Here is a 25,029-nt window from a genome sequence, read left to right as displayed (position 1 = left end):
GACGAGGGATGCACAAGACCTGTTACACTTGGGGCAAATGAACACTTGAGTAGGCTGGGCTTGTGCTGCTGCCCGCTCTTTCTGTCTTTGACGCTTCTGGCGTGAGGCCTCACTTCTTTCTGCCTCAAACTTTAGGCTGGCGGATTTGATGCTGGAACGCCAGCTGAGTCTATCTGTAGCTAGATGCTGCCATGACTGATGCTGAATGCCTGCAAGGGAGAGCAGTTTCTTCAGCTGGTCCTTATAGCGCTTTTTGGGGGCCCCCTGGTTTCGTCTCCCTTCCTTGAGCTCGCCAAAGAGAATTATTTTCGGCATGTGTGTATCATCCATCCTGGCTACGTGACCTGCCCAACAAAGCTGTTGTTTGAGTATAATAGACTCCATGCTGGCTCTGTAAGGATGTCCTCATTTGAGACGTAGTCCTGCCACTTGATCCCGAAGATGTTTCGGAGACAACGCTGATGAAAGCGTTCCAGTAATCTGATCTGCTGGTGATACAGAACCCAGGTTTCAGCTCCATACAGGAGGGTAGGGACCACAATGGCTCTGTAGACCTGCACTTTTGTGGAAAGGCGCAGTTCATGATTCTGCCAGACTTTCTTTGAGAGTCGACGAAAAGAACTGCTGGCCTTGGCAAGGCGACTGTCTAGGTCCTTGGCAACAGATGCGTCGTTTGAGATAACACTACCGAGATACGTGAAATGCTCTACTGCATTCAGGCTGGTACCCTCGATGTTGATTTGGGGTGGGGTATATGCTGTATGGGGAACCGGTTGATATAGCACTTCTGTCTTTCTCATCTGATGGTGAGGCCGAAGGCTCTTGCTGCTTCAGCAAGACAGTTGACAATGTGCTGCAAGGCTTGCTCCGTATTGGGCGATGAGGGCGCAGTCATCTGCGAAGAGCAGCTCCATGATTAGCTGTTCTGTGATCTTAGTGTGGGACAGAAGGCGCCGCAAGTTAAACAGACTTCCGTCGGTTCTGAAGCGGATATAGATGCCGTCTGTTAAGTCTTCTTTGGCCTCACGAAGCATCATGTTGAAGAAGATGGAGAACAGAGTGGGCGCAAGGATGCAACCTTGTTTGACGCCATTTGAGATGGTGAAGCTGCCGGACAGAGTCCCGTTGTACTTCACTTGTCCCATCTGGCCTTCATGCAGCTGGCGGATGATGGTGAGGAGCTTTGGAGGGCAGCCAAGGCATGCAAGAATCTTCCACCATCCCTCACGACTGACCGTGTCAAAAGCCTTGGTTAGGTTTATGAAGGCTGCATAAAGGGCCATGTTCTGTTCTCTGCACTTCTCCTGGATCTGTCTCAGGACGAAGATCATGTCGGTGGTTCCCCTGTTGGTCCAAAATCCGCACTGACTCTCGGGAGTATTTTCATGCGCTATGGTAGGGGTAAGCCTGTTGAGCAGCACTCGAGCCAAAATCTTACCTGCTATTGAGAGGAGAGTGATGCCCCGGTAATTAGAACAGTCGGACTTGTCGCCCTTGTTCTTGTACAGGGAGACAATGACCGCATCCCGAAGGTCATGTGGAACCATTTCCTTTTCCCAGCAACTGGAGAAGAGAATCTGAAGCTTGTCGAGGACTGCCTCACCTCCATTTTGGTACACCTCTGCTGGGATGCCATCTATGCCAGGAGACTTCCCTGGATTCAGCTGCGTGGTGGCCTTTCGGATCTCTTCAAGTGTTGGGGGGTCATCAAGTTCCCATTTCACCTCCACCTGGGGAATCTTCTCGATTGATGACTCTTGCACAGTGCTCTTGTCACTGAAGAGGTTTTCAAAGTGTTCTGACCAACGCTGCATAATGGTTTCCTTGTCCGTCAGAAGGGTGGAGCCGTCTGAGGAGCGCAGGGGTGCTTGCACTTGATGTGCTGGCCCATGGATGGTCTTAAGGGCTTCATAAAAGGAGCGCATGTCTCCGGCATCGGCATGTTGTTGTGTCTTCTCCACAAAAGCTAGCCACCAGTCGTTCTGCAGTATGAGGAGCTTGCTTTGCAGTGTGGAGCAGGCATTTCTGTAAGCTGTCTTGGCAGAGTGGTCATCAGGTTTAGCTAAAAGAGTCTTGTGACATGCACGCTTCTTTTCTAGTAGTTCCTGGATCTGTGCATCAGACTCATCAAACCACTCTTTATTTTTCCTGGCCGAGAAGCCCACTACTTCTGCTGCCGTCTCCTGAAGGATGGTCTTTAATCTCATCCACTGTTGTTCAGGGTCGTCAGGCAGGCCTTCTTCTCCACCCAGTCTCTCCTCTAGTTTGGCCTGGAACTCCATTTTTGTGTCTATGTCTTGCAGCTTGTGGACTTGTAGCTTCTTAAACTGTGGGCCTTTCTTCTTAGGAGGGGGCTTGAAAGTGAAAGCAATCTTGGAACGGACCAAGCGATGATCCGTATAGCAATCCGCACTAGGCATCACCCTGGTATGTAGTACGTCTCTTCTATCACGCTGTCACGTCAGAACATAGTCCAGAAGGTGCCAGTGTTTGGAGCGTGGGTGTCTCCAGGTTGCTTTGAATCTCTCTTTCTGTTGGAACAGGCTGTTGGTGATCGTCAAGTCATGTGCAGAGCAGAACTCCAGCAGCAGGCGGCCATTGTCGTTAGTTGCCTATGCCATGTTTCCCTAGCACTTCCTTCCATACATCAGAGTCGCGGCCCACTCTGGCGTTGAAATCTCCCATGATGAGGAGCTTGTCCTCGGTGTCGACGCGCTGTAGAAGGTTGTGCAGATCGCTATAGAAAGCCTCCTTAACTCCGATGTCGGCCTGCATGGTTGGGGCATACACACTAACAATAGTGGCAAAATCCTTGTTGTTGATGGGGAGCCGGAGTGACATGAGTCGGTCAGAATGTCCAACTGGCAAACTGTGTAACCTATGTGCTATGGCGCTCTTAATCATGAACCCAACCCCTGAGAGTTGACGATCTTCTTTAGCCTTCCCTGACCAGAACAGTGTGTAGCCTGTACCTTCCTCTGTGAGTGACCCTTGGTCTGCAAAGCGCACCTCGCTGAGTGCAGCAATGTCTATGTCAAGCCTTGCTAGCTCTTTGGAGACTAAGGCTGAGCGTCTTCGAGGACAATCGCTATTGTCTGAGTCCATCATTGTGCGTACATTCCAGCACGCGATTTTCAGGTTCTTTGTTTATCTTTTCGCACCGCGTGTAGTGATGCCCGTTGGCAGCGGTGAGCCAACCGGGTCTAGTGAGACAAGCCATGTTTAGACCACCTTTTCTAGGTCTGTCTCCATGTGGAGCAAGCAGGGCTATCCCTAAACAGGGCTGCTTGGTCACCCAGGGCCCTGCCGGATGATGCTGTTGTCTCGGGTCAGCAATCAAACAACCATAGCTCCTGAGCCGCCTGCATGCAGGATCGAGACTGCAGCTCCCAGTGCCATCATGCACCTGCTGTTTTCGCCTCTTCCCATCGCTGCAGGGCTTTTCTTCCCACCTGCGCTCGTTGCTTAAAGTGGGGATCAGCTCGCGGACACCAATTCCACTCTTTAGGCAAGGTGGCACTCCACAGTGGCACAGACAAGCTGAGACGGCTGTGGCGACCACCAGGCTGTAGGTTTTACATCAGAGTGACCTTCTCCTAGCCTCTGGCTAAAGAACCTTCCTCGGAGGCACGGGGGCAGTAACCCAGGCTGGGGGTTTAACATCAGGGTTTTCCTTCCCCTATGTGGACCGCCTTAACAGGGCTAATGAGTCCCATCTACCCACTGCTATAACCCAGTCAGCTGGGAGGCTCGTGATGGCGGGAGCGCCTAGATCCCGTATAGGTCATGGACCTACCACTGCCATACTTGAATAAACAATATCTGTGTTGTAAAACAACAAAAACACAAAGCCAACCTAATCAAAACCAAAGTGAGTGCAGCTCGAGGAAAACCTACCTGAAACAATCTAAAACTGACTGAAAATAAATCTGACTCAATCTAAACCGAAAACAATTCATCTAGCGCAACGTAACTATAGCTTGTAATCTAACAAACGGAATATCAAATCAAATCATATTTATTTATATAGCGCCAAGTCACAACAAACAGTCACCCCAAGGCGCTTTATATAGTAAGGTAAGAGCCATACAACAATTACAGAAAAACAGAAAAACCCCAACGGTCAAAATGACCCCCCCTGTGAGCAAGCACTTGGCGACAGTGGGAAGGAAAAACTCCCTTTTAACACGAAGAAACCTCCAGCAGAACCAGGCTCAGGGAGGGGCAGTCTTCTGCTGGGACTGGTTGGGGCTGAGGGAATATAAAGCTAACCAGATCTAAATGCACTTAAAACAATCACAGTCGAAACCTTTATCACTATGAAAACAGATAAGTGTGTATAAAGCTAACTGAATCTGAAAGTAACTGAAAAACAGGTAACTGAACATAAATTAATGCAAAGATAATGCAAATTGTTAAATGAATATAAGGCTAGTAATCTAAATGTACTTAAAATCACACTATCTGAATCTAAAAATGTATTTATCACCAGGAACATAATTTCATGCAAAGCAATAGCTAAATGGATATAAAGCTAACAAAGTAAAATTGTAAAATTGATGTAAAATAACACTATCTGAATCTGAAAATGTATTTATTACTATGAAAACAGTTAAGTGTATATAAAGCTAACTGAAAAACAGCTAACTGAACATAAATTCATGAAAAGCTATGTGACTAGCTAAATGAATATAAAGCTAGCAATCTAAAAATGTACTTAAAATAACACTATATGAATCTAAAAATGTATTTATTACTATGAAAACAGTTAAATATATATAAAGTTAACTGAAAAACAGCTAACTGAACATAAAAATTCATGCAAAGCTATGCAAATAGCTAAATGAATATAAAGATATCAATCTAAAATTTACTTAAAATAACACTATCTGAATCTAAAAATGTATTTATCGCTATGAAAACAGTTAAATGTATATAAAGCTAACTGAAAAATGTATATGTATAAAGTAGGGTTGCCAACCGTCCCTTGAAAAACGGAATCGTCCCTTATTTGGAAATAAAAGTGTGCATTCCGTATTGACCTGATACGGGACGCAGTTTGTCCCGTATTTCTGTGAGAATCAAAGAGTCTGTAAAATGTCAATGGAATTGACTTGCGCTTTATATGGAAACTTACGGTAAATTTGATCCCAGCCTCTCTCCTGCTTTTCACCAATGAGCTGACAGACACGAGTTGACAATACAGAATCACTCTTATCTCATTGGTCGAGGGACATCTGCTTGCAAGAAGATACCGACGTCATGAGCCGACGACGGTCGCTGGACGACAATAACAAATCAGCATGGCTGATATCGATACAGACACCGACACTGGCACTGCAGATATGCCTACAGACAGCAATGTCTGTAACGTCGTTACTCCTCCTCCTAAAAAAAAAAAACAAACAAAAAAGAAAGCAAAAATACAGGGAGAATGAGAAAAGGAAAATGGCTGGGTGGAAAAGGTGCGCGACAACAGTATTGTTTACTTTTCAGACTTTATTTTTTACACTTTTTATTACACTAAATGTGTAAATGTGCACTGTTACATTGTTTTGCACTGTTACATTGTTTTGGATGATGCAAATTTTCTATTGTTTTTTTGTTAATTTATACAATTTTAAGTTAAGCAATAGCACTACAGAGATTTATTTTTAAAGAAGACAGAATGCTCATATTGAAATTGTGAGTGAAAATTTATTTTGCATTAAAAATAAATTGCTAAATAATAATTTGTTTTCCACGTGTTCATATCAGAACAAATGCATGTGTGCATCTACCTAAATTCAGGGTCAAGTCAACAGTCAAATGGTTAAAAATCGTTTCACACAGACGCTGGGAAGGGTGAAGGCAATGGTCAGTCGGCCGGTCGGCCCTGGTGGTGAGGTGTCCCTTATTTATTTTTCAGAGAGTTGGCAACCCTAGTATAAAGCTAACTTTTTTGTACTATTGCTCATTTTGGACTGCCTTATGTATGTATGTATATGTATGTACACTCAACAAAAATATAAACGTGACACTTTTGGTTTTGCTCCCATTTTGTATGAGATGAACTCAAAGATCTGAAACTTTTTCCACATACACAATATCACCATTTCCCTCAAATATTGTTCACAAACCAGTCTAAATCTGTGATAGTGAGCACTTCTCCTATGCTGAGATAATCCATCCCACCTCACAGGTGTGCCATATCAAGATGCTGATTAGACACCATGATTAGTGCACAGGTGTGCAAGATTGTCTTCGATGTTTCCGGGTTGGAATAAAAATGCTGCTGTCAGTCACAGTGAAGTCAAAGGTCAGAGTTTGTCCTGTACTACAGCACCACTTTGTTTTGGCAACAACAGCATTTTCATCTTGCGCCACCATCAGGATGTTATTGAATTTTCAGGTGTGTGCAGTGAGCATTCTAACCTCAGGGAGGGCGCTCTGATGTGGAACGACATAAGAAGGTTTTGTGATGATTTTTGCTCCACCTGTCACTTTGAAGTGTACTTATTTGATGTTAGGAGGCTGAGTGGCGGCCGGGTGGCGTGCTTGGGGGACCAAGATGCTGTGTTTGTGTTCTAATGTACACATGCTGATGTTTGGATTTCAGGTTTTTATCGACAGGTTTCGGTACAATGCCAACCGGGCAGCTCAGGTCCAGAGTAAGCTGAAGCTGCTGGAAAAGCTGTGAGTACGGATCCCACCGCCTCCACCAACACACACTTCTAATGCTTTCAAGCTTACTGTTCTGACGCCGGCTCACTGTGGCAGAAGCTGGTGCTGCAGCTGTCGGAAATGACCGGAACTGAAAGTAGATCACGTGACTTAAATTTCAAACTCTAGAATAAATCCTGTATAGATTCATTTTAATTTTTAATTTAACCTTTATTGAACCAGGTTATTCCATTTTACAAAGGAGACCTGGGTCATTTTTAAAGTCTCCAGTCCACCAAACCTGCATATCCTTTGGATGTGGGAGGAAGAAAAACATGAAACAAGAAAAACACTTGCTACCTCCAGTAAAATTTGGAGGTGGTTCCATCATGCTGTGTGGCTGTGTGGCCAGTGCAGTTACTGGGAATCTTGTTAAAGTTGAGGGTCACATGGATTCCAGTCAATATCAGCAGATTCTTGATAACAATGTTCATGAATCAGTGACAAAGTTGAAGTTGCTCCTGGGCTGGATCTTTCAACAAGACAATGACCCTAAACACTGCTCAAAATCTACTAAGTCATTCATGCAAAGGAACAAGTACAACTTTCTGGAATGGCCATCTGAGTCCCCAGACTTGAATATTATTGAAAATCTGTGGTGTGATTTTAAGTGGGCTGTCCATGCTTGGAAACCAACAAACCTGAGATGTTTTGTAAAGAAGAATGGTCCAAAATACCTTCATCCAGAATCCAGACTCTCATTGGAAGCTGTAGGAAGCGTTTAGAGGCTGTTATTTTTGCAAAAGGAGGATCTACTAAATATTGATGTATTTTTTCTGTTGGGGTGCCCAAATTTATGCACCTGTCTAATTTTGTTTAAAGAATTATTGCACACTTTCTGTAAATCCTATAAACTTCATTTCACTTCTCAGATATCAGTGTGTTTTAGGGCTGAACGATTAGTCGAATAACTCGAATCATTCAATTACAAAAAAATGTTTGAGGCAAATTCTGTGCCTCGAAGCTTCGTTTCACGTTGTAGTACATACTCCAGGCCTGTGTGTGGCGCTGTAACATCCACAGTACAAAAAAACAGAAGAAAACTAATCAAAGCTCCCGTTTTCTAACGTGACAGTAAAATGAAGCTTTTTAAGGCTGATCATCTGAAACAGACTGACTGTGCATCTAAAGTGAAGCAGTGTGTTTGTCTGTGTTAAAAACACACATGGTCCGCTCAACGTGAGGACGGACTATTGACCCGCCGGCCTTCTCTCTCTCTCTCTCTCTCTCTCTCTCTCTCTCTCTCTCTCTCTCTCTCTCTCTCTCTCTCTCTCTCTCTCTCTCTCTCTCTCTCTCTCTCTCTCTCTCTCTCTCTCTCTCTCTCTCTCTCTCTCTCTCCTCTCTCTCTCTCTCTCTCCTCTCTCTCTCTCTCTCTCTCTCTCTCTCTCTCTCTCTCTCTCTCTCTCTCTCTCTCTCTCTCTCTCTCTCTCTCTCTCTCTCTCTCTCTCTCTCTCTCTCTCTCTCTCTCTCTCTCTCTCTCTCTCTCTCTCTCTCTCTCTCTCTCTCTCTCTCTCTCTCCTCTCTCTCTCTCTCTCTCTCTCTCTCTCTCTCTCTCTCTCTCTCTCTCTCTCTCTCTCTCTCTCTCTCTCTCTCTCTCTCTCTCTCTCTCTCTCTCTCTCTCTCTCTCTCTCTCTCTCTCTCTCTCTCTCTCTCTCTCTCTCTCTCTCTCTCTCTCTCTCTCTCTCTCTCTCTCTCTCTCTCTCTCTCTCTCTCTCTCTCTCTCTCTCTCTCTCTCTCTCTCTCTCTCTCTCTCTCTCTCTCTCTCTCTCTCTCTCTCTCTCTCTCTCTCTCTCTCTCTCTCTCTCTCTCTCTCTCTCTCTCTCTCTCTCTCTCTCTCAGCTCCGTCCACGGACAGTTTCTGAAAGAAGATCCTCTCAGTAAAAGTCCACTCTTTCTTCTGTGTTTCTCTCAGACTCACACCGAGTGTTTCACTTTTTAGTGTTCGCGTTTTTGGGTAACACACAACGCGTCACAAACACTGTAACTTGACTGCAAGGCTGCATGTTCAACCTCCAGCTGAAACGCTTTTGCTGAATCACAGAGAAAAAAAACGCATGGACCCAGTTCACCAACCTTAAAAAAAAAAAAAGGTTAACCCCAAAGGTTTGACCGTTGGGGTTTTACATAATTATTGTATGGCCTTGCCTTACAATATAAAGTGCCTTGGGGCAACTGTTTGTTGTGATTTGGCGCTATATAAAAAAATTGATTGATTAATTGATTGATATATGTATATATAAAAGACCTGGCCAACACTAAAATTTAATCGCCATTAATCCCATGATTTCCATGATGAATCACATTGTTATACACAAAATCCAAAAATGAATTACAAAGTAGTGTGTAGCGCAATTTTATTTTAAATGTTCTGCCATATGAATGAAAGTGCTATAACGTTTCTGCAAACACTTAACAGCATTTTGCTTATGCAGTTGCAGTTAACAGGGTTCTCAGCAGGATTTTTTTTTCTCAGCGTAATGGGATGGAAAAATCACCTTAAAAAGCCGGGGGTTTGGGGATGCAAACTCACACCTGCTGCTATGCTTCAAAATAAAACAAAGGGTCTTCAAACAGTAATTATTTTATTTGAAAAACCTCTTCCTTATTTTAACATTAAATGAATGAATCATTAAACATATCCATGAAGTCAAAGTTCAGTCAAAAAGACATTTGCACAGGTAGAAGAAGCCCCACCTCTATGGTGCATAATTTGGTGCTCAAAATGCAGGCAATAGTGTTTCAGAAGGTTCTAAATTTAAAAATCTTCTGGGAGAACCTGACCCCGTTCTCCTCTGTCCCCCAGCGCTTGGCGCACGGTTTGCTGCTAAGACAATTTTAGTGGCTGTTAGAGAACTTTTCTCCCAGCGCTCCGGTGTGGGGCACACTGCAGGAGAACTTTAGCGGCTTTGGTTCTGTTCACTACGCCTTCTGGAAGTCCTTAAAAATTAAAATGGCCCTTCTCCATGTCCACAGCAGCAGGCAGTGACAGACTTACAAAAACAACTGCGTTAACGTGTGTTAAAAAAAATTGTCAGCATTAATTAATTAATGCATTAATGTGACAGTAATGCATTAGCTTGACGAATCGATCTTTTCCATCCTGCACAAGTCTGTTCTCATTCCACTGCAAAGTGTCCTGGTCTTTCTTCCACTGTGCAGATGTCACAGTCAGTACATTCCGTGCTGTCTTCTTCTTCACATCTGCAGTCTTTTTCCACTTGTCCCAAATCAGTTCCCCTCTGTCCATTGCCTCTCTCACCTCCCCCCTGACTTTCACACAGCGTTCTTCCTCCTTCATTTTCCACCATCTGATCCTTGGTGAAGCTCTCGCTCTATTCCTCTTCATCCGATGTTGTCTAGATGTGCTCTTTCCTGCTACCACCTTACAGTCTAATGCAGGGGTGCCCAACCTTTTTTGAACCGAGATCTACTTTTAAAGTTGACAGTGTATCGAGGTCTACCGAGCCATATGGAACGCCACAGCGTAGCACCAATATAATAACACAGTTTTCTGGCAGGTGTTAACAATAATAATGCATCATTGAAGTAAATGTGCATGGTGGAAAAGAATAAGCACAAGTAGGCCCTGGTTTGGCCTCAAGTTGGAAAAGTTGTTCCCTACCTTAGTGGGACTTCTGGCCCAGAGAGGAGGAAGCTGGTCTGTCATAGTCCAGACAGTAGGAGCTGAGTGCAGCTGTAATCAGGCACTCAGACTCTCTGTGTCTGCATTAGAGTCCTGATTTGGATGTTCATGTCAGGTGTTGCTCTGGATTTGAACTCAATGTCAGTTTTCAGTGTGAGGATCCAGGTTGAAGAGTGATGCCACTTTCGACCATATACAGTCCACATCTATATTTTCCCCAAATGGAAAACAGAGAAAACTGACAACAGGCTCTTTGGATGCAAAGTCAGTGAAGCGCCTGTCAAATTCTGACCAGATGCTGTGCACGTGATCATCATAACGTGCACTCTCAGGCTCCACCCAGTCTGTGTCCTGGTGCTTAAGTTCTGTGTCCATGTGTGGAAAGTTCTGCAGGTCTCATTGTTGCAACCTGCTTGATAGCACATGTAATATAATTTTAAATTTGCTTTCAGAACATCATGCAGAACGCTGCTGCATTCAGGTACCGTGAGAAATTACAGGACTGTTGCTCGTGGCAGGAGTGTGGTTTTTGTTTTATTTTTGGTTAAAAAAAAAATCTTTGTATCCACACAAAAGATTAATTCTGGCCTATATAAGGTACCTGAGCCCAGTGAACTAGACCCCCCCACCCACATAAAAAATAATCCAAGCAAATAAGATATAATTTCCGACGGTACCTGAATGCAGCAGCGATCTGCGCGGTGTTCACGCGGACTGATCAATTTACTGCTCGCTCTGATTATACGAGGTCTGTTAGAAAAGTATCGGACCTTTTCATTTTTTTCAAAAACCTGATGGATTTGAATCACGTGTGTTTGCATGAGCCAACCTTGAACCTTTGTGCGCATGGGTGAACTTTTTCACGCCTGTCGATTGTGTCATTTGCTTGTAAGCAGCCTTTGTGTGCGGATGGGTGTTGTCTCTCGTCAGATTTTTATTTCAAGGAAAATGGCGGAACGACTGGAGCAGCACCGCATCAGATTTTGCCAGAAACTGGACGACAGCCAGGTGGAAACCATTCACAAGATTCAGACGGCTTTCGGTGACTTTTCAGTCGTGTGACTATCCGAGACATTGTGGAAGAGGTGGACATGTCACAGCATGTCCTGTGAGGCTTCAACATGGAGGCGCTTTTGCGCCGCCGTTATCAGCTTCGTGCCGAAGCACGAATTTCGCCGCCACTCTTTTCATGGCCAAATCTTCTGTCACAGTGGAATGTGCCGAAAAAGTGCTGATGTCCTCCTCTTTCGCAATTTCATGGATAGTCACACGACGGTCCCACATCACCACAGCGTTCACTTTGAAAATGATCCGGTCATTTCAGCATGTTGATGGCCGCCCAGAACACGCCTCGCTCTCCACCGTTGTGTGGACGTCTTTAAACCGGTTGTACCGCTCCTTAATCTGTGTGATGCCCAGAGGATCGTCACCTAAAGCCGTCTGAATAATCCGAATGGTTTCCACCTGGCTGTCACCCAGTTTCTGGCAAAATTTGATGCAGTCGCGCTGCTCCAGTTGTTCCGCCATTCCCTTGCAAAGAAAAACGATGAGAGACTCCACCCATCCTCACACAAGGGCTGCTTGCAAGCAAATGACCCAATCGACAGGCGTGAAAAAATTCACGCATGCGCACGAAGGTTCAAGGTTGGCTCATGCAAGCACACGTGATTCAAATCCATCAGGTTTTTGAAAAAATAAAAAGGTCGGATACTTTTCTAACAAACCTCGTATACTCAAGCGCCTTTACGAGGGCTGTCCATAAAGTATAGGTCCTTTTAATTTTTTTCAAAAACTATATGGATTTCATTCATATGTTTTTACGTCAGACATGCTTGAGCCCTCGTGCGCGTGCGTGAGTTTTTCCACGCCTGTCGGTGACGTCATTCGTCTGTGAGCACTCCTTGTGGGAGGAGTCGTCCAGCCCCTTGTCGGAATTCCTTTGTCTGAGAAGTTGCTGAGAGACTGGTGCTTTGTTTGATCAATGGTTCGAAAAATTAAGCTGGTTTTCAGTGAAAATTTTAACGGCTGATGAGAGATTTTGAGGTGACACTGTCGTTTTAAGGACTTCCCACAGTGCAAGACGTCGCGCAGCGCTCTCAGGCGGCGTCATCAGCCTGTTTCAAGCTGAAAACCTCCACATTTCAGGCTCTATTGATCCAGGACGTCGTGAGAGAACAGAGAAGTTTCAGAAGAAGTCGGTTTCAGCATTTTATCCGGATATTCCACTGTTAAAGGAGATTTTTTTAATGAAAGACGTGCGGGCGGATTGCAGCATCGGCTCGCAGCCGCCGCGACGCTCCGCCACAGGAAAAACACCTCTGCTGGAAGCCTTAAGGACAAGTTGGAACATGTCCAGCTGTTAAACAATTTCTCATATACTCACTCCACTGAAAGCCATCAAAAGCCGCCTGGATTTTACAAATGGTTATCAACACGTAGGTGTTCTTCCTGTGCCGCCGCACCGCGTCGGCTGCGTCCCGACGCGCGGACCCGTCCGCACGTCTTTAATTAAAAAAATCTCCTTTAACAGTGGAATATCCGGATAAAATGCTGAAACCGACTTCTTCTGAAACTTCTCTGTTCTCTCACGACGTCCTGGATCAATAGAGCCTGAAATGTGGAGGTTTTCAGCTTGAAACAGGCTGATGATGCCGCCTGAGAGCGCAGCGCGACGTCTCGCACTGTGGGAAGTCCTTAAAGCGACAGTGTCACCTCAAAATCTCTCATCAGCCGTTAAAATTTTCACTGAAAACCAGCTTAATTTTTCGAACCATGTCCACTTCGATGTGTCTCACAGGTTTAGAAAAAATTTTGATCAAACAAAGCGCCAGTCTCTCAGCAACTTCTCAGACAAAGGAATTCCGACGAGGGGCTGGACGACTCCTCCCACAAGGAGTGCTCACAAGCGAATGACGTGACCGACAGGCGTGGAAAAACTCACGCATGCGCACGAGGGTTCAAGCATGTCTGAAGTAAAAACATGAATGAAATCCATATAGTTTTTGAAAAAAATAAAAAGGACCTATACTTTATGGACAGACCTCGTATATTTATTACCCCCTTTGACAGTTTTGTGTTATAAATCAATACATATGTTTTAGTAACATAATACAGTGAGTGGTACAGCAGCCACCGAACATCTGGGTGCAGCAGATGTGTGTCTCCTCCAGCTGTGAACAGAAAAAATGTGTCCTCAGACTCCCGGCCCAAACAGAACACTGCAGTCTTGTTCACCACATTCATCACTCTTCATATTTATGGACCATGAATCATTGTGCTGCTTGCCAACTTTTCAATTCCTCAGCTTTTCGAGTGAGCAGAGGGGATTTAGCTGGGTTAGCATTAGAAGTTAGCGTCGTATTTCTTGTGAATCATCTGAAATGCCTCTCCAAATTCCCTTTCTTCAGTAAAGCCACATTTACATTGCAGATTAGACAGATGGATTTACCATGCAAATAAATTAAAAAATAATACAAAAATAATACAAGATGAAAATTATAATTTTTTATTTCTTATCCACCATAGAAGAATAGCTCTTCTTCTTCTTCTCTGGCGTTTAACGGCAGCTGGCATCCTTGTTGGTGCATTGCTGCCACCAGCTGCATCAGTCTGTTATAGCAGCACTAAATCCTTTCGAGTCCAGGGACAGATTTTTTTTCTTCATGCGATCGACTGGAACTCGGCCCGCAATCGACCGACCAGTTGGGCACACCAGGTCTAATGTATTTGAACAACGACAAAGAATGTAGTCCACCTGTGTGCACCTTCCTCCACTCTTCTACTTCATCCAGTGCTTCTCTGACCATCTGTCCTTCCCCATTCCTATCCTTGATACCATATCTACCCATCACTTCCTCATCACCTCTGTTCCCTTCACCAACATGCCCATTGAAGTCTGCTCCTATCACCACTCTTTCATGCTTGGGTTCACTCTCCACCACCTCATCTAACTCACTCCGTGGGGCATATGCACTGATGAAATTCATCATCACCCCTTCAATTTCCAACTTCACACTTATCACCCTGTCAAACACTCACTTAACCTCCAACCAGTGGTGGGCACAGCTAACCAAAAAGTTGGCTTCGATAACAGATAATCAGCTAACTGAAAAGTTATCTTTTGTGGAGCTAAACCGATAAACCACCCAAAAAAATTATCACAAGCTACCGATAACTTCCAGTATTGTCTCCAGTACACTTACAACTACTAACAAGCTGATTTTGAGTTTTAACACCAAGATCGCTTCTGGTAGCATCCAAGGTGACTACAGACCCAAACATGAGTCAGCACTTCTGTCTTTGTGCGTCCTGCCCCCTGTTGGAAGCTCCTGTTTACTGCATAACTTCCAGCAGAGAAGCAATTGAGAGGAGCAGCGAAGCTCAACTCCCTACTGAATAAGTGTCACTATGAGGCGGAGGTCTTGGAAAATAAATCAGTGCTGACTTATGGTTTTGATTCATAAATAAAATTCATCCAGATAGAATAACCCCATTAATGTCAATTCTGTCACTTGTACAAAGTTACAATATAACACATATCTTTTGTAAGAAACACAGACAGATGCCAAAGGGATTATGGGTAAAATGTGCCTCCACTAACACTGAATGGTTGACTCATTCATTCTATGTAAAAAAAAAAACCAACACGTTAATGTGAGGTTTGTGCTGGGTGTTTACAGATAAATGTGCTTTTGTAAAATATGCCTTTTTTTTTTTTTGTAAAAAAAAAAAAAAAAAGGCATTTGTACGGAGCCCGCCTGGGGACATGGTAGTTATTATTTATTTTTTGGGCCCAGATTATTGCGTTCCCTTGCAATAATCTAATATCATATTAAAGCTCATGCCTATCAGAGCACACAGTGAGTGGAATCAGGTGGGGGGGATACTGAACGCATATGCGCGTATACATACACACACACACACACACACAGCAGACAGCAACAGGATTCACGACAGATGAGGGAGTAAGTTGCTACAACTTGCTCCGTATGAAATATAGTTTATTTATACAACAGTGGTAGTAAGTAGCGACACCTGATAGTGTGCCTTATGAACGTTTGTTTACTTTTCTTTTTTTTACCATCCTCTCGTAAATCCTGTTGCTGTCTGCTGTGTGTGCGCTGTGGATTAGTGGAACTGTGCCCAACACTGCCTCTAATACACTCTTAACATACTCGTCCTTTAAAAGGACCACAACACCATTTCTCTTCTGTCTTCAGCATCATACAACAATCTGAACCCCCCTCCTGTGCTCCTGCTCTTACTTCCCTTCCACTTGGTCTCTAGAACACACAGTATGTCTGCCTTTCTCCTCTCAATCATATCAGCCAACTCTCTCCCTTTACCAGTCAGACTGCCAACATTCAAAGTCCTGACTCTCACTTCCACACTGAGAACTTTGGTCCTTTCCTGCTGCCTCCGAACACGTTCTCCTTTTTCCCCCCTTATTCTTCTCCTTTGCCCAGCAGTAGTCCAGTTTCCACTGTGACCCTGTTGGTTAACAGTGCTGGCTTGTGATCTTGTGATCTGGTTGTTTGGTTTGATTTGAGGCCGGATGTCCTTCCTGGTTTATCCGGGTGCGGCACCCACTGCGGCTGCACACCCCGTGTGGCTAAAAGCACAGTGAGCTCTGATGCAGAAAGAACCCAGCCAGCTTTAGTGTGTGGAGGTTTTTTATTTTTCATGTCCATGTGTTTGTTGGTGTCTGGGGTCAGAGAGCTTGGGTCGACACGCAGCTTTCTTCCTGAGCATGAGTCCGACTTTGGTTGTTTGGTTTTTTAGTGACTGTGTTTGATTTCTCCTGCAGGCCTGAACTCAAGCCTATTGAAAAGGAAACTGAAGTCACTTTACGGTAAGAAGATCAACTCACAGCTCCCCCTGTGGGAAGAGGCTACGAACTGCACCCTGAAGTACATGTGTACACAAAATGTGCTCACCTTGATTTGCAGATTTCATGTATAATCTTATGCATTCTTATAAAATCTCCAAACTTCAGCATTTTCAATTTCATTGGGCTCTTTGTCACTTTGAGTACAAAATGATTCAGTCAGAAAACAGTTTTTTAACAGACTACATTTCTAAGGCACTCAGACGGTAGGAACAGTCCACAAATACCTGAAGCAGAAACTTATCTTACCTTTATGGCCACTGGGGGCAGCAGACAGCAGAGATTTACTCAATAAAGTCCTCAATGCAGAAATAACTGCACCCAGTTTAACATCAGCACTCACAAAAACTTTCTGTGTCCCAATTTTTACTTTAACTTATTTATAAAATGCTGATGTACAAATGTTGGCATACTAACATGGTAATTACTCATCATGCTAATATCTTTTAACATAATAAACGTACGCAGAACGTGTAGACCTGCCGGACAGGAAGAGTGATGATGGGCGACCACAGACTGCTGCCCCCTGGTGGCTGTCTGAGCCTGTGTCGTGTGGTGTTGCTGATTGTTTTTACTGTTTGATTGACAGGTTTCCAGATAACTTTGAGAAGTTGTCTCCTCCCATCCTGCAGTTAGATGAAGTGGAGTTCTACTACGTGCCGGACCAGCGACTCTTCTCTGGACTCAACCTGTCAGCTGACCTCGAGTCCCGCATCTGCATCGTACGTGTGGTGACGTACGCTAACATCATTCTGTGTTCTGAACTCTGCCAGTATGGTCACTGTTGTCGGACTGACGGTTTTCCTTCAAGGTTTATTGTGGTCTAAATAAGGCTCAAAGCCATCAGTCTGTGTCCTCCACAGCTGCCTCAGAAACGCCTTCAGACTGGAATTAAAGAAAAGCTCCACACGAGAAAAAAATCGTCCAAAAACAGCTTGACCTCTGCCGTGTTTACAATAAGCGAAGTGCGCAACGCATCTGTGCATACATGTGTCAAACGGGGCAAAAATACCAACTACCAAACTCACACCGCTTCCATTGAATTTCGTATACAGTAGCATTAGCAGACTGTAAAAGTTAAGACTTTTACAGGGATCATGGGAACCCCCCAGCAGTCTAAGTCTATAGCAGCATAACTCCCTGATCCGAATTGGGAGCTGGTTCCACAGGAGAGGAGCCTGAAAGCTGAAGGCTCTACCTCCCATTCTACTCTTAAAAACCCTAGGAACTACAAGTAAGCCTGCAGTCTGAGAGCGAAGCGCTCTATTGGGGTGATATGGTACTATCAATCAATCAATCAATCAACTCCTCTCTTATATAGCGCCAAATCACAACAAACAGTTGCCCCAAGGCGCTCCACATTGTAAGGCAAGGCCATACAATAATTATGAAAAACCCCAACGGTCAAAACGACCCCCTATGAGCAAGCACTTGGCCACAGTGGGAAGGAAAAACTCCCTTTTAACAGGAAGAAACCTCCAGCAGAACCAGGCTCAGGGAGGGGCAGTCTTCTGCTGAGACTGGTTGGGGCTGAGGGAAAGAACCAGGAAAAAGACATGCCGAGAAGGGGGGCAGAGATCGATCACTAATGATTAAATGCAGAGTGATGCATACGGAGCAAAAAGAGAAAGAAACAGTGCATCATGGGAACCCCCCACAGTCTACGTCTAAAGCAACATAACCAAGGGATGGTCCAGGGTCACCCGATCCAGCCCTAACTAGAAGCCTTAGCGAAAAGGAAAGTTTTAAGCCTAATCTTAAAAGTAGAGAGGGTATCTGTCTCCCTGATCTGAATTGGGAGCTGGTTCCACAGGAGAGGAGCCTGAAAGCTGAAGGCTCTGCCTCCCATTCTACTCTTACAAACCCTAGGAACCACAAGTAAGCCCGCAGTCTGAGAGCGAAGCGCTCTAATGGGGTAATATGGTACTACGAGGTCCCTAAGATAAGATGGGACCTGATTATTCAAAACCTTATAAGTAAGAAGAAGAATTTTAAATTCTATTCTAGAATTAACAGGAAGCCAATGAAGAGAGGCCAACACGGGTGAGATATGCTCTCTCCTGCTAGTCCCCGTCAGTACTCTAGCTGCAGCATTCTGAACCAACTGAAGGCTTTTTAGGGAACTTTTAGGACAACCTGATAATAATGAATTACAATAGTCCAGCCTAGAGGAAATAAATGCATGAATTAGTTTTTCAGCATCACTCTGAGACAAGACCTTTCTGATTTTAGAGATATTGCGTAAATGCAAAAAGGCAGTCCTACACATTTGTTTAATATGCGCTTTGAATGACATATCCTGATCAAAAATGACTCCAAGATTTCTCACAGTATTACTAGAGATCAGGGAAATGCCATCCAGAGTAACGATCTGGTTAGACACCATGCTTCTAAGATTTGTGGGGCCAAGTACAATAACTTCAGTTTTATCTGAGTTTAAAAGCAGGAAATTAGAGGTCATCCATGTCTTTATGTCTGTAAGACAATCCTGCAGTTTAGCTAATTGGTGTGTATCCTCTGGCTTCATGGATAGATAAAGCTGGGTATCATCTGCGTAACAATGAAAATTTAAGCAATACCGTCTAATAATACTGCCCAAGGGAAGCATGTACAAAGTGAACAAAATTGGTCCTAGCACAGAACCTTGTGGAACTCCATAATTAACTTCAGTCTGTGAAGAAGATTCCCCATTTACATGAACAAACTGTAATCTATTAGACAAATATGATTCAAACCACCGCAGCGCAGTGCCCTTAATACCTATGACATGCTCTAATCTCTGTAATAAAATTTTATGGTCAACAGTATCAAAAGCAGCACTGAGGTCCAACAGAACAAGCACAGAGATAAGTCCACTGTCCGAAGCCATAAGAAGATCATTTGTAACCTTCACTAATGCTGTTTCTGTACTATGATGAATTCTAAAACCTGACTGAAACTCTTCAAATAGACCATTCCTCTGCAGGTGATCAGTTAGCTGTTTTACAACTACCCTCTCAAGAATCTTTGAGAGAAAAGGAAGTTGGAGATTGGCCTATAATTAGCTAAGATAGCTGGGTCAAGTGATGGCTTTTTAAGTAATGGTTTAATTACTGCCACCTTAAAGGCCTGTGGTACATAACCAACTAACAAAGATAGATTGATCATATTTAAGATTGAAGCATTAAATAATGGTAGGACTTCCTTGAGCAGCCTGGCAGGAATGGGGTCTAATAAACATGTTGATGGTTTGGATGAAGTAACTAATGAAAATAACTCAGACAGAACAATCGGAGAGAAAGAGTCTAACCAAATACCGGCATCACTGAAAGCAGCCAAAGATAACGATACATCTTTGGGATGGTTATGAGTAATTTTTTCTCTAATAGTCAAAATTTTGTTAGCAAAGAAAGTCATGAAGTCATTACTAGTTAAAGTTAATGGAATACTCAGCTCAGTAGAGCTCTGACTCTTTGTCAGCCTGGCTACAGTGCTGAAAAGAAACCTGGGGTTGTTCTTATTTTCTTCAATTAGTGATGAGTAGAAAGATGTCCTAGCTTTACGGAGGGCTTTTTTATAGAGCAACAAACTCTTTTTCCAGGCTAAGTGAAGATCTTCTAAATTAGTGAGACGCCATTTCCTCTCCAACTTACGGGTTATCTGCTTTAAGCTACGAGTTTGTGAGTTATACCACGGAGTCAGACACTTCTGATTTAAAGCTCTCTTTTTCAGAGGAGCTACAGCATCCAAAGTTGTCTTCAATGAGGATGTAAAACTATTGACGAGATACTCTAACTCCCTTACAGAGTTTAGGTAGCTACTCTGCTCTGTGTTGGTATATGACATTAGAGAACATAAAGAAGGAATCATATCCTTAAACCTAGTTACAGCGCTTTCTGAAAGACTTCTAGTGTAATGAAACTTATTCCCCACTGCAGGGTAGTCCAACAGGGTAAATGTAAATGTTATTAAAAAATGATCAGACAGAAGGGAGTTTTCAGGGAATACTGTTAAGTCTTCTATTTCCATACCATAAGTCAGAACAAGATCTAAAATATGATTAAAGTGGTGGGTGGACTCATTTACTTTTTGAGCAAAGCCGATAGAGTCTAATAATAGATTAAATGCAGTGTTGAGGCTGTCATTCTCAGCATCTGTGTGGATGTTAAAATCGCCCACTATAATTATCTTATCTGAGCTAAGCACTAAGTCAGACAAAAGGTCTGAAAATTCACAGAGAAACTCACAGTAACGACCAGGTGGACGATAGATAATAACAAATAAAACTGGTTTTTGGGACTTCCAATTTGGATGGACAAGACTAAGAGACAAGCTTTCAAATGAATTAAAGCTCTGTCTAGGTTTTTGATTAATTAATAGGCTGGAATGGAAGATTGCTGCTAATCCTCCACCCCGGCCCGTGCTACGAGCATTTTGACAGTTAGTGTGACTCGGGGGTGTTGACTCATTTAAACTAACATATTCATCCTGCTGTAACCAGGTTTCTGTTAGGCAGAATAAATCAATACGTTGATCAATTATTATATCATTTACCAACAGGGACTTAGAAGAGAGAGACCTAATGTTTAATAAACCACATTTAACTGTTTTAGTCTGTGGTGCAATTGAAGGTGCTATATTATTTTTTCTTTTTGAATTTTTATGCTTAAATAGATTTTTGCTGGTTATTGATGGTCTGGGAGCAGGCACCGTCTCTACGGGGATGGGGTAATGAGGGGATGGCAGGGGGAGAGAAGCTGCAGAGAGGTGTATAAGACCACAGCTCTGCCTCCTGGTCCCAACGCTAGACAGTCACAGTTTGGAGGATCCAAAAAAATTGGCCAGATTTCTAGAAATGAGAGCTGCTCCCTCTAAAGTGGGATGGATGCCGTCTCTCCTAACAAGACCAGGTTTCCCCCAGAAGCTTTGCCAATTATCAATGAAGCCCACCTCATTTTTTGGACACCACTCAGACAGCCAGCAATTCAAGGAGAACATGCGGCTAAACATGTCACTCCCGGTCTGATTGGGGAGGGGCCCAGAGAAAACTACAGAGTCCGACATTGTTTTTGCAAAGTTACACACCGATTTAATGTTAATTTTAGTGACCTCCGATTGGCGTAACCGAGTGTCATTACTGCCGACGTGAATTACAATCTTACCAAATTTACGCTTAGCCTTATTCAGCAATTTCAAATGTCCTTCGATGTCGCCTGCTCTGGCCCCCGGAAGACAATTGACAATGGTTGCTGGTGTCGCTAACTTCACATTTCTCAAAACAGAGTCGCCAATAACCAGAGTTTGATCCTCGGCGAGTGTATCGTCGAGTGGGGAAAAACGGTTAGAGATGTGAACGGGTTGACGGTGTACACGGGGCTTCTGTTTAGGGCTACGCTTCCTCCTCACAGTCACCCAGTCAGCCTCCTTTCCCGACTGCCCGGGATCTGCCAGGGGGGAACTAACGGCGGCTAAGCTACCTTGGTCCGCACCGACTACAGGGGCCTGGCTAGCTGTAGAATTTTCCACGGTGCGGAGCCGAGCCTCCAATTCGCCCAGCCTGGCCTCCAAAGCTACGAATAAGCTGCACTTATTACAAGTACCGTTACTGCTAAAGGAGGCCGAGGAATAACTAAACATTTCACACCCAGAGCAAAAAAGTACGGGAGAGACAGGAGAAGCCGCCATGCTAAACCGGCTAAGAGCTAGTAGCTGCACTAAGCTAGCGGATTCCCAAAAACACACAAAGTGAATAATGTGCAAATAATCCAGAGGTGATTCAGCAGAAGGAGTGCCCCAATCAAGGCACCAAACAGGCCATGAAGCAGCACAGGGAACGCACAACAACGGTGCTAAAATAAAATAAAAATAAAAAAAAATTAAAAAAAATAAAAACGAAAGCGTTAGCAAGCTAGTTAGCTTGCCAACGCTAATGAAAGTTAGCTGATAAAAGTGCTCCGTCGCGATGTTTCGACCGTTAGAGGTCTTCCTTAGGCGTTGGAGCACAGTAAAAAAAAAAAAAAAAAGGTAAAAAGTAAAAAAGACTTGGTTCAAGTCCAAAGCAGCAGGTAGCAGTCTCTGTGTAAACAGTCCCAACCAAAAAAAGGTCCCTAGGACCTACTATGAGGTCCCTAAGATAAGATGGGACCTGATTATTCAAAACCTTATAAGTAAGAAGAAGAATTTTAAATTCTGTTCTAGAATTAACAGGAAGCCAATGAAGAGAGGCCAATATGGGTGAAATATGCTCTCTCCTTCTAGTCCCCGTTAGTACTCTAGCTGCAGCATTTTGAATTAACTGAAGGCTTTTCAGGGAACTTTTAGGACAACCTGATAATAATGAATTAAAATAGTCCAGCCTAGAGGAAATAAATGCATGAATTAGTTTTTCAGCATCACTCTGAGACAAGACCTTTCTAATTTTAGAGATATTGCGCAAATGCAAAAAAGCAGTCCTACATATTTGCTTAATATGCACATTGAATGACATATCCTTATCAAAAATGACTCCAAGATTTCTCACAGTATTACTAGAGGTCAGGGTAATGCCATCCAGAGTAAGGATCTGGTTAGACACCATGTTTCTAAGATTTGTGGGGCCAAGTACAATAACTTCAGTTTTATCTGAGTTTAAAAGCAGGAAATTAGAGGTCATCCATGTCTTTATGTCTGTAAGACAATCCTGCAGTTTAGCTAATTGGTGTGTGTCCTCTGGCTTCATGGACAGATAAAGCTAGGTATCATCTGCGTAATAATGAAAATTTAAGCAATGCCATCTAATAATACTGCCTAAGGGAAGCATGTATAAAGTGAATAAAATTGGTCCTAGCACAGAACCTTGTGGAACTCCATAATTAACCTTAGTCTGTGAAGAACATTCCCCATTTACATGAACAAATTGTAATCTATTAGATAAATGTGATTCAAACCACCGCAGCGCAGTGCCTTTAATACCTATGGCATGCTCTAATCTCTGTAATAAAATTTTATGGTCAACAGTATCAAAAGCAGCACTGAGGTCTAACAGAACAAGCAGAGAGATGAGTCCACTGTCTGAGGCCATAAGAACATCATTTGTAACCTTCACTAATGCTGTTTCTGTACTATGATGAATTCTAAAACCTGACTGAAACTCTTCAAATAGACCATTCCTCTGCAGATGATCAGTTATCTGTTTTACAACTACCCTTTCAAGAATTTTTGAGAGAAAATGAAGGTTGGAGATTGGCCTATAATTAGCTAAGATAGCTGGGTCAAGTGATGGCTTTTTAAGTAATGGTTTAATTACTGCCACCTTAAAAGCCTGTGGTACATAGCCAAGTAATAAAGATAGATTGATCATATTTAAGATCGAAGCATTAATTAATGGTAGGGCTTCCTTGAGCAGCCTGGTAGGAATGGGGTCTAATAGACATGTTGATGGTTTGGATGAAGTAACTAATGAAAATAACTCAGACAGAACAATCGGAGAGAAAAAGTCTAACCAAATACCGGCATCACTGAAAGCAGCCAAAGATAACGGTACGTCTTTGGGATGGTTATGAGTAATTTTTTCTCTAATAGTTAAAATTTTATTAGCAAAGAAAGTCATGAAGTCATTACTAGTTAAAGTTAAAGGAATACTCGGCTCAATAGAGCTCTGACTCTTTGTCAGCCTGGCTACAGTGCTGAAAACAAACCTGGGGTTGTTCTTATTGTCTTCAATTAGTGATGAGTACAACCCCTGGCAAAAATTATGGAATCACCGGCCTCAGAGGATGTTCATTCAGTTGTTTAATTTTGTAGAAAAAAAGCAGATCACAGACATGACACAAAACTAAAGTCATTTCAAATGGCAACTTTCTGGCTTTAAGAAACAGTATAAGAAATCAGGAAAAAAAATTGTGGTAGTCAGTAACAGTTACTTTTTTAGACCAAGCAGAGGAAAAAAATATGTACTCACTCAATTGTGAGGAATAAATTATGGAATCACCCTGTAAATTTTCATCCCCAAAACTAACACCTGCATCAAATCAGATCTGCTCGTTAGTCTGCATCTAAAAAGGAGTGATCACACCTTGGAGAGCTGTTGCACCAAGTAGACTGACATGAATCATGGCTCCAACACGAGAGATGTCAATTGAAACAAAGGAGAGGATTATCAAACTCTTAAAAGAGGGTAAATCATCACGCAATATTGCAAAAGATGTTGGTTGTTCACAGTCAGCTGTGTCTAAACTCTGGACCAAATACAAACAACATGGGAAGGTTGTTAAAGGCAAACATACTGGTAGACCAAGGAAGACATCAAAGCGTCAAGACAGAAAACTTAAAGCAATATGTCTCAAAAATCGAAAATGCACAACAAAACAAATGAGGAACGAATGGGAGGAAACTGGAGTCAACGTCTGTGACCGAACTGTAAGAATCCGCCTAAAGGAAATGGGATTTTCATACAGAAAAGTTAAATGAAAGCCATTATCAATACCTAAACAGAAAAAAATAAGGTTACAATGGGCTAAGGAAAAGCACAGCAATTTCCACAGTCATTGATGATATGGGGCTGCATGTCAGGTAAAGGCACTGGGGAGATGGCTGTCATTACATCATCAATAAATGTAAGTAAGTAAGTAAGTAAGCTTTATTTATATAGCACTTTTCACAGACCATGGTCACAAAGTGCTTCACACGATATAAATAGACAATAAAAACAACACATACAAATATAGAACAATAAAATAAATTGACACTAAAATGCCAGTTTAAAAAAATGTGTCTTTAGTTGCTGTCTAAAAACATCCACAGAGTCTAGTGAGCGAAGAGAACAGGGAAGCTCATTCCA

General features: G+C 43.1%; 1 protein-coding gene across 2 annotated transcripts in view; it reads left to right on the top strand.

Moving 5' to 3' along the window:
- abcf3 (ATP-binding cassette, sub-family F (GCN20), member 3) overlaps positions 1-25,029 on the top strand; it is a 166,852-nt gene that overhangs the window by 107,502 nt on the left and 34,321 nt on the right. For both annotated transcript variants that reach the window (XM_034165315.1, XM_034165314.1), the window contains exons 14-16: positions 6,599-6,675; positions 16,152-16,196; positions 16,822-16,954. In XM_034165315.1, coding sequence (XP_034021206.1) covers positions 6,599-6,675; positions 16,152-16,196; positions 16,822-16,954 — 255 coding nt within the window. The remainder of the gene's footprint in view (positions 1-6,598; positions 6,676-16,151; positions 16,197-16,821; positions 16,955-25,029) is intronic.

The sequence above is a fragment of the Thalassophryne amazonica genome, unplaced genomic scaffold (genome assembly GCF_902500255.1).
Source record: "Thalassophryne amazonica unplaced genomic scaffold, fThaAma1.1, whole genome shotgun sequence".
NCBI classification, from domain to species: domain Eukaryota; kingdom Metazoa; phylum Chordata; class Actinopteri; order Batrachoidiformes; family Batrachoididae; genus Thalassophryne; species Thalassophryne amazonica.
This window is presented reverse-complemented; position numbering and strand designations above follow the sequence as displayed.